At 45.0% G+C, this 13045-nt stretch overlaps 1 protein-coding gene across 1 annotated transcript in view; it reads right to left on the bottom strand.

The window, feature by feature from the left end:
• Nucleotides 1–7554: 7554 nt before the first annotated feature.
• The window catches only part of LOC129383634 (uncharacterized), a 274295-nt gene continuing 268804 nt past the window's right edge, over nt 7555–13045 (bottom strand). The window contains exons 21-22 of the mRNA XM_072289593.1: nt 12043–12118; nt 7555–8230 (exon numbers count right to left, since the gene is read on the bottom strand). Of these exons, the coding sequence (XP_072145694.1) occupies nt 8120–8230; nt 12043–12118 (187 nt within the window). The 3' untranslated portion in view covers nt 7555–8119. The remainder of the gene's footprint in view (nt 8231–12042; nt 12119–13045) is intronic.

The raw sequence follows: 13045 nt of genomic DNA, 5'->3' as shown, positions 1-13045 counted from the left end.
ACCTCCACCAGATGTCACGTGGTGGTGACGTTGAATAACGTAGTATCAATAGTGTGAACGACAAAACTAACTTTTATTGAGCGAACCTGTGCCCACAAAACAGGCTACACTTATAGCACAACGATAGCGGCGAACACGGTCGGCGATCGTCGAAAATCTGATCAGAGTGTCGAACGCGTCGGCTTTTATACAGCAGTCGTCGGATGCTCCAGATTAACAGATGGGACCCGCGTGTCTTCCACAAAGTTCTACATTATTCGCCTCACGCGATGAAATCTGATAACATAAGGTTCGGCGACAACAGAGAGCGGATAGAAGCATCGTTTACTTTCCAGAAACTCCGGATATACATGCAGGCGCGTTCCGCGCTGTGCGATAACATTTGTTAGGCGGTGAAACGTGTCCCCCGATAAAGACAAGTACACGTGTCGATATTATAAAGAGACTTGTGCGGTGGTCAACTGAACTTCTACATGAGTTACATAATATTTTAGGGTCTCATTATGGTTCTGAGTGGCATTGCAGAGTAATGCATTTGCAGCTGCAGGCTACATAGAGGATATTTATTTAAGACTGTTCGGCTTGGTTGGCTATTGATTCCAGTTCAATAGTAATGAGAACTGTCTTGCTTTCCTAGTGATTCTGTGCTGTCTGATACATTTGAATTTTCCAGAAGACAATAACAAAGATTGATGAAACATTAACCTTTTCTTGCTAACCTGCCATGTGCTTCTTCGCAAGTTTACTGTGGATTCTTTGTTATCCAATGCTATCTTTTCACAGTAGTCTTCTTGAGAACTAGCCGTAGTCGTGTGTACTTACAGCAAGAGTTGTTGACATTTTGAAAAGCGGCTCGACACTGCCATCCGAGAGTGAAACGACACGCATGGATTAGTTATATTACTTTATGTGCAAGAGTCCTGCACCATAGAGTAACTTGACACACACTGCTGGAGTCATCAGACTCATCTAGAATAGTTACCTGAATCATTCTTGCAGTGGCCATGTGACACTTTATCTTAAGAAATCTGACTCGTCTAGAATTGTTAACGGACTCCCTCAGCACTAGTCTTGTAACCCTTTTGAGAGGGTATAGGCGACAACTACAACAGAGTATGCATGACTATTGTGTGCAGAGTCACGTAAACACCCTGTATCGAGAACAGATAGTCTCGGGACTCTATGCCAAAAGAGAGTTCGGGCGTCTCCCACAAGGTGTGTCATATACGCGACGAGTCCACACTCTTCGAAAAGAGTAAGGGATACTCTTTTTTTTTCTTAGTGTGAACATGGTTGTGAGTGACGTTGGTGCAATAACAGTAGACATGTATTTTTTTTTCATATTTAAGGACATTCCCATGAATTACACCAGGTTAGACGTGCTGAATGTCAGACTGAAGAAACAAAATGTCATCGGCGTTAGTAATAGGCCGGTAGATAACGGAATCATCAGCGAATATGCGAATGTTAGAACATATGTTTGCAGGCAAATCATTAATATATATGAGAAAAAGGGGGCCCAAGACGGTGCCCTGAGGTACCCCAGATGTAACAGAGGAATAAGAAGATGAACATTTATTATCAAAAACTATTAGCAAAAAGTACATAATGGACACAGTTCTGCGCGGCTTGAAGTTTCACACCCGCTTGTGCTATCTGGACGACATTGTTGGTTTTGTTCCTGACTTCACCACTCACCTTCAGTGGCTCCGGTCTGTTTTAAAGTGTTTAAGAAACGCAGGGCAACAACTAAACCTCAAGAACTGCTGATATGCTGGTCGGCAGCTGACAATTCTAGCTTATTTGGTGAAAGTCTCCCCAATCCAACGAAACTACGGGCCATCGCCGAATTACCTAAGCCAAAGTGCGTGAATGAATTGTGCAGTACATGGGTCTCTCTTCCTACTTCAGACGATTCATTCGCAATTTCGCCGCCATCATATCAGCCTTGACGACGCTACTTAGGAGCTACAGGCCCTTGACTTCGTGGCCGTCCGAGTGCGATGAGACCTTCACAAAGCTCCGTCGTTTGCTAACGTATCCGCCAATGTTGCGCCATTATCACCCCACAGCCTCTACTGAGGTGCACACAGATGCCAGGGGTGTTGGCCTCGGCACTGTTCTTCCACAATGCAAGTAGGGGTTTCCGGAACCTGTCACAGCTAATGCAAGGTTTGTGCATAAAAAAGCTGCAACCTGTGACACGGTGACTGAAAAACAATGTCTGGCCATTATCTGGGCTCTAAACAAGTTCAGGCCTCATTTGACGGCCGTCCATTCCATGTAGTCATGGACCACCATGCGCTATGTTGGCGGTCGTTCTTGAATTATCCCTGAGGCCGTCCTGCCCGATGGGCACTTCGCCTGCAGGACTACGATCTCTGCATGTTCTACCTCAGCGGCCACCAGTACTCTGACGCCAGCACCCTCTCGCGCTTTCCCTTGCCCGACGACAATGCCCGCTGCTCCCTGTCCCAACTTGCCATTTCTTCAATCGACCATCACACCATGGCTTGCTCTTCGATCCATTGGCACAAGCAACCACTCGCGCGTTACGTCGCCGTGCCAATTTGTTATGTAACAACAATGTTTTTATGCACCTCATGAGAGCGATTTTGTGCACGACGGCGACGAGCGACGGCTTCGAGCAACGAAACGGGCCGTCGCTTGAACATATTGCTCGGTCTTGTCGCTCAATCGTTCGATCCCTAGGTTGTGGAAATCGGCAATTTGTAGCTCATCTTCCGGAAAAGCTATGAGCGACTAGCGAATAGCGCGAACCCGTAGCTGGATGTACGTCACTCAATACTACCGATCGTCGCACGGAACGAGCAAACGATTGCATTTTTACATGTGAAAAGAAGCTACTGCAACCCCTTAAAGAAATATTTTACGCTGCCTCTTAGAGTAAAGCACATCAACTTAAGTTATTAAAGCACGCGTCACGCCAATATCGGCGCGTATTTGCTGCGCTCCTACGGGCAACAGCGGGGCAGTCATCTCTATCGTGTCGCTTGTCGCTGTCGCGCGCAAGATCGCTTGCATGTTGTTTAAACTTAAAGGTCTGCTCGGTTCTATTCAAAACCTTGCCCGCAGGTAACGCTTGCCTGCATTTATTGCTAGGAATTTTTTTAGATACCAGCAATTCATCAACATACATTTTACGTCGCCAGAAAGTTAACCATAGATAGCATCCCTCTATTTTTGATGCATTTTATATATAGGTTTCGTTCGCAGATTATCCAGAGTAAGGAGATAAACTGTGCTTTGTTGGTAAAGAGATATTCATAAAGCTCCGCATTACTTGCATGTGTAATTTGCTTCAAATGTCATTTGAACCTGTACGCTACACAATAACCAAGACCTTTACCCGCCGTGGTTGCTCAGTGGCTATGGTGTTAGGCTGCTGAGCACGAGGTCGCGAGATCGAGTCCCGGCCACGGCGGCCGCATTTCGATGGGGGCAAAAACACCCGTGTACTTAGATTTAGGTGCACGTTAAAGAACCCCAGGTGGTCGAAATTTCCGGAGTCCTCCACTACGGCGTGCCTCATAATCAGGAAGTGGTTTTGGCACGTAAAACCCCATAATTTAATTTTTTTTAAATAACCAAAACGCGCCTCTTATTTCAACGAAATATGGCTAAGGTGCATTGATTAGGCCACCTAGAACCTCGAGAAACCAACTACGAAAGTGTTATGATGCATGACAATAGGAAAAAAAAAACGGGGGTTGAGTAATTTTTCTTGCAGAAATGAGCCAACGGTGCAATCAAGTACTTAAAAATTTTGACAGAGATGGCATTACCATGACCACCCCTCCCAATTCAACGAAATATAAACATGTTCTAACGTACAGCTATGGCGGGCAATAGGAAGTATAGCTAACAGCCACATCACAGGTTCTAAAAATTAAGTCATTTTTTACAGAAGCTGTGCTTGATCCAACTCAGCTTCGGACAGAGATTTTAATAGCATTCCGCCCATTATTGCTAACTAAATTCTCTGTGGCGTTCGTAGTTCTGCCAAAGCAAAGGGTAACTTCTGCGCCGTTCATTATGAACACTCAAACCGTTCTAGAGCACTTTCATACGTAATTTATTACGTATTACGTTACGTATTACGTTAATTTATCACAGCTTTAATTACCCACTCACTTTGACCTTTGCCTAGACATCGCTCATTACCAGGTCCTTACTGCAACGAAACAGAAATAAGCTGATCCGTTTTTCAAAGAGGACACTAGGGGTGCGATCGGAGATTTTTGTTCGAAACTCGTTCTGTTCAGTTGGTGCAACGTCAGAAAGTGGGCAGTATGCAAAATTTGTGAGAACCGGATGGACATAGCTGCCAATCGGCAAGCGGGGAAGTCCCCGCAAGATTACGTGTTTCGCTTGACATCTGTCTGCAGACAATGTACTGCAATATGAAATGTTTCTCTCTACAATGAAGGAAACATTCAAGTAAAAGATTACAAAAAGAAGATAAAGAAGAGTAAAAGAACGAAAAAAAAAATGCTCGAACAGTGGCTGCGCCCAGCGGCTGAAATCGTCGTCGCGGCCTAGACAAATTGCGCACGGCGTAACACAACGCGCTCCGAACAATCTGCGATCGCGCCCCAGGCAACTCAATATATGTATCACGGATAAAAAACGAGGGCTTCTTAATCGTTCCTAGCATGGGTATGTAAGCCAGGAACGTTAAAACTTCGCGACACATTGCAATCAAACTGCTCCCATTACTTCTAAGCATACATTTCGTGAAATATAGAACACTCCTGGGAATCTACGAAACGTAGTTGATAACGGCAGCTTGGTACTTTTGAACGCTTGCTCGAGATATTTATAGCTTTTTTTAATATTTTTTTGCAATCGCTCTATTCGATCAATACGCATTTGGCATTGCACAGAAACTTGGAAGCAATATTTGAAATCGGTTGTAATTGTGTTTATGCCAAGGAAGTCAAACTCTACGTTACCCGTAAAACCCGCTAATAACGCTCAGAACTTGCATACGTAATCTATTGTAAAAACGCTCATTTAACTCAACCATTTGGAACGTTGCCTTCAAATTTTCCCAAAATATGAATAAAGTGCCTTGTTTACAGAAGACACACGACAAACTAACTGCCAGTCTCGTAGGGGGAAAATGAGGGTGCGGGAACTGTTAACGTTACATATAAAACAGGAACGTGAAAGTTTCACTAAAATTATCCTTATTTTCACGGATTTTGAACGTCACACCTCGTCCGGTATTTTAGAAGTCTCGGAAACGTTTGGAGCAACGCCAGTATGACAGCGTGAAACGCTTGAACAAGTAACTTTCTACGAAGACTGCAACGAGCCCAGACAGATAAAACATTTATCGCTCGTCACATGGAACGCTATTCCTACTTCAACGAAATGTAAACGCTACATACCTTACCAAGGAAACCAGGAAAAACCATAAAATAGCTTGTATAAATCAAAGAAGTTGGGAGACGGCTGGCATTTAGTAAATATTTTGAAGGCGCATAGGCAACCTACACAATTCAATACCTTCGGTATATGTTATCCAAAATTGACTCTTCCAAGAATGAAATATATACGTTTTTTTTTCTTCTGCCAAGGAACGCATGCTTATGTAACGCTTATGTTGATGTAGCCTAAGAATAAAACTAACAGAGGACACAAGTATGACACGTGCCAATAGACAATATTCAAGCAAGTATTGTGTGGTATTAGAATGGCTCTCCATGGTCGACATTGTCGTTTTCTTCTTAACGCCTGAAGCATAAAAGGAGAACACGACAAAAAAAAAGAAACAATGCTGGCGGCCCTAATCCTTGACTTAGGTATCTCTTTGTGGTCCTCGCACCTCGGCATTGGTGCTCTTTAGGTTAACTTTAGGCAAACGCAACGCACCAATCCCATTCCGAGGCCACTGTATTCTATTAATTAGCTGTTTAAACATCGTGCTACCTTCTTGTGTGGGACGTAATTAGTGACGTCATTACTTCCACTTTCTACTGCCGGTTTTGCAGGAATTTCGCCAAAGCCGTGCTCACATTGCGGGGCTCCACGACTATCTGCTTTGCTGTGCTGCCGAAGCAGACCGCCGCCGGCGGCAAGCCCGGGTTTAGTGTATTGCGGCGTAGGCATCGGACACCTTCACCGCAAAATTCAATGGCGTGAAAACTACGCCCTCAGAAAGGCACTCCGCGTAGCCAGTTTGCTCACACATCATCAAGGTGTAACGACTCCACAAACATGACGTAAATTTTCAGCAATAACCGAACAGGAGTTCTACAAGGAGCATCTAATAGGAATCCACGCCGAGAGCTCCATCTTTCCTAACACATTTGTCCAGCAACAACAACATCCCAGATGTCTTCAGGCGAAATAAACAAAGCTTTTAAATGAGTACTTGCATTTAATCATTCCGCCAAAGCATTGCTTTATTTAACGAGGCGAGGCAAAAAATCGTATTTAAAACAAATCAGCAACAGCTGAAGCAATTAGCAACGTACAGGAAGCCCCGCATAAAAATAGACCCGGAAACGTGAGCTGGTGCGACGATTTAACGGGCCGCATAAAAGCTTCAAAATCATTCCTCGCAAGCCTCATGCAGCTTCAACACAGCACGGTGTACCCGTACAGTCGTGTACCCTAGTAAGAAGAAGACGCTAAAGAAGTGATAAAGGGCAGACATATTCAGTACATTTTGTTCAGTTTCCTTTGTTCGCCACCGCACGACGCCATGACGCATGCCACAACTGTCGCTTGAACTCAGTACTTGAACAGACATCTAGCCGGAACGCTCGTCGGAATTTCGGATGAGATGACTGGCCGAGATAACTCCTCCCGAGAAGCTTCCGCCGAATATGCTTACTTAAATTTCTTGTGCACCACTCTAGCCGCGGGCTTGTTTTACGTCAGCTTACCGTTTCACGGGTCTCCTACACAGCAAGCGACTTGCATTGTTCAATAAGAACAAAGCTAGGGCCATCTCCTGTGGCGGTTACTAAAGGTTACTAAAATGCATATAAAATGCCAGAACTGGTTTATGAGAAACCCGCTGGTATAATTTGAATGAAATTTCTAGCATTTAAGAGAAAGTTAAATTACAGTAACAGCACCTAACAGAATTTTGATTGAAGGCATAGCATGTTTCACCAGAATATTCGGATATTGGTAAAATTGAAAAAGGAAAGAATGCAAAGGCTTTCCTTTGCAAAGGCAAAGTACATACTTTAGTATAAATTTACAACCATTGTGAATTCGTCCCAATGTTTAAAAAGGTTATGCAAATGCCATTTTTAAAGTTTGTGGTATACTTAAGGGTGGGGTATGATATAATGCTTCTCCGCTTTTTGTTGCTGAGGTAGAGTTGCATGCTTCAAGTATTGTTCTTTGAAATTTCAGAATATATCTCAAATTCTTTAAAACGTTAGCAGCCTAAATAAATAATTCAATATATCCCATCAAATTCGGCGGGCGGTTGGTCAAAAATTCGTATGCCACCCAATGTTAGGCGCCTAATCTTCACTTAGGAGTCTTTTAGTAGCACAATACGCGGACGAGAAGGAAGTAAGAGTGGAGGAAGCGCCCCGCGCGCCACCTGACATGGGCGTAGCCCCCTAGCGAGTAGCGCACGAAGCGCACACTAGGTGCCCTCTCCGGTGCAGACGCGAGGTCAAGTAACGAACGCGCATGCGCAGCTGCTGCGAGCGAGCGAACAATCAGGTGAGGGAAGAGAAGCGACAGGAAAGCGTGACGTCACATCCGCTCTTCTAGGCAGGAATGACCTGTTAAATTTGCCACTGGCGTCCTTGGCCAAGTCAGTACTTCCGCTTTCTATTTCCGGGTTTCCAGGAATTTCGCCAAAGTCGTTCTCACGTGGCGGTTCCTAAACTTCACATCAGATACACATCGAGGTGATCAATCGGATGTTTCTTGAATTAGGGGTTAACAAGGCTAGCTCATAGAGTGTAGGGGCCACGACTATATATTGAATATACGAGTCTCACACGCAAAGTAGGCGGCCACCATTTTTTTTTTTTTTTTACTGGCTTGAATCGCCACGCCAGCGCCCACTGAACCGCCAGCTGTGCAAACGCCGGGTCCCCGAGGTACCGGCTCGTCAATATCTTATCCAATCGTGGAGCGGTGCATCATCGGGAACCAGCATGTCTTCGATGCCCCGGAACTCTATGCCGGCCAGGTTTGGGGCAGCTGCCGCTGCCTCTTTCACCTGTAGAAATACCATACAATGAGCCCCCTTAGGAGAACAGGACACAAGTGTAGCAATATTTACGCACCTAGCTATGTAGGTTGCTTCCTATCCGTATAGGTGATCTGGCACGGAGTTACGTATAAACTGCTCGAACACAGGAAATCAAATATTTTTCTTTTTTTTTACCAGGTCAGCATGTCGCTCTGATAAGTGCCTTTGAACAGGGAAGTCACAAATGCGGTAGTATAGCAACTTCAATTTCTGGACTGCTTCTTCCACCGTCTACGTGAATCGTAGTAATGGAGGTGGCGCAAAGGATAGGCCTTTCCAACACGTGTTTGCAAACGATAGTGCAGATTCCGACTATCGCTGTTCATGCATTGCCGTGAACGTGTTATCAGAGCGCTTTACTGGCGGAGCGACGACTTGCATCCATGCGCTAGTAGAACGAGCAGCGATTTGAAATACGTTCCGTGCATCAATTATTAGGTCTTCTTTCTGTTCCTTCCTTATTGAATACTCTGGGTGCTAGTTCTGCTAATAGCTACACAACTATCCTTTACTGCAGTAGAAAGCTTGCACAAACGCCCATTACGGCATATTCAAAATACCGGCAGACGGAAACCCCCCTATTCTTTAACTTAGATTTAGCCAAACCACGTTATTTACGTTTTTTTTTCTTGTTTTGTCCTAGCAAAGCACGGCTACTGCTTGTTCGGTAATTAAGAGTAAACGAAGAGTGCGCGAGCAGTACAAACCGGCGCAATTAAACAAAAACGCAACTTATCCAAAATTTAGCCTCTCGTCATTGATGCTGTCTACGTGAGATGTTTATCGAGGATTCTTGCGGAGCAGTTTGCTCTAAAGCAACGAGATGGCGCTTTCAGCGACGCGCCCTAAAAAAAAAAAAAATACTCGGGAACCAATTGATACGGTACAAGACAGAAGTTGCGATAAAAAAAATAAGACTCGGGAAATTTATACAAATATGCTAGCATAAAAGCAAGTGTAGCATAACGTACCTGAGTAACTAGGCCAGGTCACCACCCCGGGGATGCCAATAAATAAATCACCGCTAATCTGCCAACACCAATACGTTTACGGGCACGCTAAAGTTCTGCAATACCCTGAAAGGCACTCTTACCGTGGGAAGAGGCATGGTAAACAAGAAATAATGCAGCTTTGAGACAGCTGGCATAACCTGGCGATGACGTCATCTGTGGCAGCGTCTGACCGGGTCTGGATAATTTCTTTTTGTTGGTAAAGATGGGGCTCACGCAGGAAGAAGAGAAAAAAATTTGCGAGGATCGCGCAATGCGATTGAAGCGAGAACGTATCAACCCAACGCGTGATCGCAGTGAAAGTGCGCGCGCCGCAGGTTTTAGGGGTTCGCATCGCCAACGCGAGGCTTGGACATTGGGGGCGCGACGCAGCGGTTCGACTGCGTGGTGGAACTGCGAGGACGCTTACACTAACGGCGGACTAGCAGTGTAGTGCACACGTGGATTGTTTTTTCTTCTTTTTTCTGCATGTTTAATTTCGCTAGGGCATATTCGATTTTCCAACCCGATGCACAGGGCCCAGCCGCTGTTCATCATCATCATCATCATCATCATCATCATCGTCGTCGCAACTTGTCTCAGCCAAAGCGCGCGCTAATACGAAACCATTGTCGTTCCTGCCTTGCTGGTGTGCGCTCTACTGTTGGGAATGCGATTGCAAGTTTGCTAACGCGCTCTGCTCCATTCATGCTGCAAGATGTGGAAAGAAGTGATAACATGTGCAGTGGTGGGCTGAGAAGTTAGGGAATTCCCTTTTTAAGAATGGAATATATTTGTGTGGCCATGAGGACTGGGCTGAGTGTGTTATCGGCCCTTCGTTACGTGGGCCTTCCTTGAGGGTAAAAAATTTTCATTATCACCAGCATTCCATCACTAGCCACCGAAGAAAGGACTTGAACCTCAGAACGTCGGAAACAATGAGTACCGCTTGTCATACACAATAACAAAGGGAGTAGCGGTGCCTCCTCGCACAGCGAGTTTCTCGCCTGCTACTTCCACCCAACCGTCCCAACTCACGTGCGAAGTTAGGCCCCCACTATCGCCACCGTATAAAAAGCAATGGAATAAGCGTCCTTTTGAAATAAGTGCGCCGAGACATGGGTAACGGCGCGTACACCGTCCGCGGATGAATATCGAAGCTGATAATTCATGACAGCCCACAAAATAGTCGAGTAACTAGCGTAATCTGTGTTTGCTACAGACTAATATGAAGTGTGGAACACCTGCGTTGCAAGCCTTGCGCGCAGCAAGAACAACTCTATTGCAAAAAAGTAAACCCGCAAGCCACTACGCATAATATAATCTGATAGGAACCTGGATTCAGAAACATGATAAGCATCTGGTTCGAGGTGCTTGCCAAACAAAGAATGCGAACAAAACTAATTATTTAGGTTTTAATTCATCATGCGGAATGTTCGTACAGAAGTAACGGATTTCTAGCCCTGATTTTAGTGTGGGCACCGTTTAAGCTTCTGGCGCTGTTCTTAGAAGGTGTAAGGAGCTCCGAAAGCGCCTCCATATTCTCTATATTGGTGGCGAAAGCTTCCCGTCATCCACCCGGGCACCGTCAACGATATCCGCCGAAACAGGTTGGCTCAGCCGCATCAGCGTCATGCACATCGATTCTAACTAAACGTGGACACAGCTGAGGCTAATTACCGATGCTCACCACGGGTTCTAATATGGCGGCGCCCATGGCCATCGTAGTGAAAAGAATCTATATTGTTGAAAAACACATCCATATGGGTTGCCGTAGCAGGGAAAAACAGATTGAAAACTTGGCCAGTTGGTTCTTTCATGGCTTGCAAAGAGCGAGCGAGGACGGGCAAGGAGAAATCAAGACAAGGCGCAAGACAGAATGCGATAGACAGTACACAGAAGACATTTTAGGACATCCCCGGCTCTTATGCAAAACAGTCAACCGAGTCTCTTAGACCGAAGGTTTTGTGCACACAGAACTGGACTCCAAAAGGGAAAAAATGCTTGTGTGATGCTTGCTGTCCTTGTTACCGCTGAAACCATCACTGAAGATGAACGTTGAGGACACGAGCCTACAACGCTCAAAAAAACATTTTCTCCACTCCAGTGAGCAGTAGCTATAGGTGGCCCTTATAAACTTGTTCCTATGGGTGGGCAGCGCAACCCGGACGAAGGAGGAGACGAAGTACACAATATGAGCGCAGACTAACAACTGGTTTATTATTTCAAGCAACAGTCTATAATATACAGAAAATGTAAACACTTGTAAAGTGAGGTTTACAAGGGTTTACATTTTCTATATATTATAGTCCGTTTCTATATAATATAGTTCTATATATTATATCCTTCGTCCGGATTGCGCTGCCCACCCAAAGGAAAATGTTCAATCACCAACTCGCCCCGCTTGCAGTGTTAATTCGGACCTTCTAAATACACCATCAACCAAAATTAAAGAAAATGTTAACTCGCGGTGTTTGGAGAATTCAATATTATTTCAGCGTTAATTCCGAGAAATTCTCACATTTTCCTAAATTTGGACATCTAAGTGTGCAGGAACTATTATGTCCAAATCCCATTTTAATCAAAAACAAACCCGCATAAGTGTAATTCGTATATGAAACACCCATCTTACCTTGAGCAACTGTTGGGCAAGCTATGTAAAGCTTTTTTTGAAACGTTTCTCGCTCTTTCCTATGTACGAATATGGTCACCATGTATACCTGTATCACGGTTGTCAATATAAAACTTCCCTCGGATTCCGTAATTGGCATGATGAGAAGAGGTACTAACCGCTGTGAACTCGACCGTCGTTCGGATAAGGTGGAACGCTTGAGCACTTTGCAGCGTGGCTTTGTACATGCTGTCCCTGCACAGCAAACCAACAAGTTTCAGTGGCGATATTGTGTTACTAAATCCTGCGGCCACTAAAGTATTTCTGGGCATGCACCGCTTTTCAGTGGCCCCGAAGTAAAATCATTGCAAGGCTGGACCTGTCATTTCCAAGCAAAGTACGTAAGGGCTGCCGCCCTTCACAGTAACTCAACAGCTTCGATGGGTACTGTTATATTTGTCTAGCTGCGCATCAATCTGGTTCACACAATCCCTATCTTTGGAGCGTAAAATCTAGTGCAAAATCAATCGTTTCACTCGCCCCGTCGTCACACTCATCTGTGATACACGGGCTTAGGAGTGAACTTCTGTTATTTAGAAAGAGCATGGTATTCGATGAACATCATCTCAGCCCATTATTTTTTTTTTGTATTACAGAGACGATCTCATGCTAAGCAAAATAAAAGCTCAAGGGTGGATTGGATGAAGATAACACCTTGTTGTTGCACTATACTTAAGATATTTGAAGTTGGTGCACATGTAGCAGAACATCATTAGCTCACCATTCTAACATAACCATGGTGTTGCTCGAACGCTGTTTTCCACAAAACATGCCCCTTACGAAGCGTAAGCGGGCTCAGGCTCTTTCACATTGCATACAAGTAAAGACGCCACACGCCAAACGATTGAGCCCGTGCTATGGTTGCAGTAAGGCCCCATGGATGTCCTATCGGTACTTTATGTATATGGCGTCCCAAGGGGTGAAGTGGGGACACCGAGCTGCTTTACAGAAGAGCTGCTAGCCTCCAGTCGGTCGGCATTTTTCGTGTACGCGTGCGCGGCTCTCGCTCGCACAAAAATGTGAGCCGATACCGGAAACGGTGCAAAGAAGCGGGAAGGGCACAGCACCTTGGGGCTTCACGAAAAGTCATCACATGACGTCATCAGATGACATCACCTGACG

The sequence above is a fragment of the Dermacentor andersoni genome, chromosome 8, assembly GCF_023375885.2.
Source record: "Dermacentor andersoni chromosome 8, qqDerAnde1_hic_scaffold, whole genome shotgun sequence".
Lineage (NCBI taxonomy): Eukaryota > Metazoa > Arthropoda > Arachnida > Ixodida > Ixodidae > Dermacentor > Dermacentor andersoni.
Note: the sequence above shows the minus strand (reverse complement) of the source record. Positions and strands in the feature narration are given on the sequence as shown.